General features: G+C 62.9%; 1 protein-coding gene across 1 annotated transcript in view; it reads right to left on the bottom strand.

Moving 5' to 3' along the window:
* Positions 1-2,886, bottom strand: part of Runx3 (RUNX family transcription factor 3) — a 64,257-nt gene that overhangs the window by 40,717 nt on the left and 20,654 nt on the right. The window contains exon 5 of the mRNA XM_015484783.1: positions 4-40. Coding sequence (XP_015340269.1) covers positions 4-40 — 37 coding nt within the window. The remainder of the gene's footprint in view (positions 1-3; positions 41-2,886) is intronic.

Below are 2,886 nucleotides of genomic sequence, written 5' to 3'. Positions count from 1 at the left end.
AACTGGCGCGGGTCGGAGAAGGGGGTCAGCTCCGAGGTGCCTGGGGAACAGCAGAGGAGGGTCAGGCGCAGCCAGGCCACCCGGGGCCTCCTGAGTGTGACCCGGGCTCTGGCTCACAGGGCTGACTAGGGGACCCCCGCGCTGGGGATCCCTGGGAAGTGCAGGGGGCGAGTGCCTGGGCCGCAGCCGAGGACGGGGCCTTGCCTTCCCTGAGCAGGTGGCCACTGAGGACCTGGCTCGGGACGGCTCCCTGTCAAGGGCTGACAAGGCCGCGGGGATGAAAAGGGCCTGTGACCCCCTTTAGGGGTCTGTGAGACTCCGATGGGAACCCTGCGTCTGAGGATAGGGAGACTGAGACAGAGAGACACAGAAGGAACTGGACCCACCCGGAGGCCCCAGCCCTCGGCATCCCAGGGTAGTGTGAGTGCCCAGGTGCACACTGGGCTCTGCGCCCAGGCTGCGGGCCTCAGCTCACACCCGGGATGGAGCTGGCGCCCTGCAGCTGTGGGTTCTACCTGCCCGCTCTGTGCCCCTCTCCTGCAGGCTGGAGCTGACCGTGGCCACACAATGACCAGCAGCTACCCACACCTGCCTCGACAGCAAAGGAAAGGCCAGTTAGAGGGACCTTGGGGTCCAGGCCCCCACTGGGCAGTGTCCAGCCTGGCCCTGTGCTGGCTCCCCTGGGAGTATGGCTCCTCAGTGGGCTGGAAGACAAGGGCTCCCAGCCTCTACCCTACTTTTGTGGTCACAGGCTGTGGAACCTCACATTCAAATGGACTCTGGGACTGAATCTAACCCGACTGGTGGAAAAATGGAGGCCCAGAGAGGGCGAGGCACGAGGACCCCACAGTACATTGGTTCTGGCATAAAACCCCAGGGTTCCTGGGGCGGAGCCCCAACATACGCCTTCTCATGATCAAGGCAGCAGAGCTGAGACATCCAGCTGTGTGTCCCTGGACAAGTCACTTAGCCTTCTGTACCCGTTTCCTGGGGACCACAGCCTTTTGTAAGGTTTCAGTTGATAGAGCCCTTAGAACAGAGCTGGGCACAGGGTAGTTCCTGTGGGGCTTTGCGCTGCTGCCATTGCTCTGACATCTCTTGCTGGCCCCCAGGAGAATTGGCCTTGCAGGACCCTGAAGAGAAGGGGCCTGACCCAGACCCTTCCTGCACTCCAGCAGCAGTGGGGGGGGGGAGCCTGGGAGTGTCCAGGAGCGAAGCCCATTTGGCGCCCGGCCCTCTGTCTCACCCACCATGGCAAAAAGCCAGGAGAGGGCCCCGGAAACCAAGCTCTGTCCCCTGGCCCAGTGGGGCTGGTGCCAGAGCTGGTGGGCACTGCTGACCAGGACTGAGGCCTGGCTGGGGACAGAGCGCTCAGGCCTCCTGCTTCCTCAGGTGAGACTTGTCCCTTCTGAGGCTTTGGGGTCTGCTCAGGCAGTTGGGTACACATCCCTCGGCAGTGTCTCTGGGCAGCTGGAACCTTCTGGAATGTCCAACACCCTCCCCAGTGGTCACTGGCTGGTCAGTCTGCCTTGGAGCCTGGGAGGGCAGAGGAGCCTGGTGGCAGCTTGCACCTAGGACCCCAGGGGAGCAGGCCCTCCAGACAGCATGAGGTGGGCTCCTCCTTGCTGAACAGGGTGGAGGTAGTTCCCATCCTCAGGGCAAAGGAACCCCAAATGGAACCCAGTAAGGGACAGCAGGTCTGGGGCTCTGGGAACACGAGGTCCTGCAGTGGAGGGCCTGGGCCTGGAGTGTGGCATCAGAGTCCACATGCACGGACGACAAGCTGGGCCTGCCTGGACCTGCCACTATCCGCCCTGCCTCCCTCCTCGAGGGGTGGGGGGTACCTGCCCTGGGCACGCCTCGGACCCCCCAGCAGCTTCCTCGAGTCTCCTGTGCCACCCCCAGACTTACCGCCCCGGGAAACCCGAGCTGGCGGCCACTGTCCAACAGCCAATCCCAACAGTGGGAGGAAATGTTTATTTTTTTCTCCAAATTGCCCCAGCTGCTGCGTGGAGGCTGAATGGGCCCTTTGAGTGGTGAGAAGCCCCCATTGTGGGTGGCTGTGGCTGGGGGGCCAGGCTCAGCACTGCTCCCCATGACCAAGGCCAGGGGGTCAGAGCTATTAACAGGCACCAGGGAAGTGGTGGGTGTCCTGAGGCCATCCCAGGATGCCTGAAGGGAGAGGCTGGTCCCACCCCAAGGGAGGGCCCATGAGGGACAGTCCTCATGCCTGGGCTGCCAGCATCCTTCTTTCCACTTTATAGATGAGAAAACTGAGGCTCAGAGAGGTTTGGTGACTTGCTGAAGAACACAGAGCCAGTGACAGGCAAAGCCAAGCTCGTAGCCAGGCCCACCTGACTGCACCGGTCCTGTCCCTCTGCTGGTCCTGGTCAAGGGCTCTTTCTCTCACCCCAAAGGAGACAAACGTGAAGAGGGGGACTTTACGGCCCAGTGTTATGGGTGGCTAATGAGGGGCCAGGGCCCTATTTCAGGATGTGGCAGGAGGGGAAGGATGGGTCAGCCACTTGCCCTGCACAGTTTTCTGACCTCCTCTCCCCCCGACCCCCCGAGGAGAGGCAGGGGCTGTGCCTGCTGCGGGGCAGGCCAAACCCCGTGGGGCTGTGTGGAGGATGGGCAGGTCTGCTTAGGGACCCATGGGCACCGATTCCCAGACAATGCCCCTCCGACTGTGGCAGGGCAGATTCGGTCCCCAACACGTTAGGCCAGGCTCTGCCCGAGGCAGGGAGAGGTCAGCTGGGTTGGGGCTGCTGTGACGTTGAAGGCGCTGGCTCAGGGGGACATGAGCAGAGAGAGCGACAGGGCAGGGTGTGCAGGTACCTAGCAGCCCATCTGGGGGCCAGACCCGCTGCTGTGCTCCTGTCTCTT

Source organism: Marmota marmota, unplaced genomic scaffold (genome assembly GCF_001458135.2).
Source record: "Marmota marmota marmota unplaced genomic scaffold, marMar, whole genome shotgun sequence".
Classification (NCBI taxonomy): Eukaryota; Metazoa; Chordata; class Mammalia; order Rodentia; family Sciuridae; genus Marmota; species Marmota marmota.
This window is presented reverse-complemented; position numbering and strand designations above follow the sequence as displayed.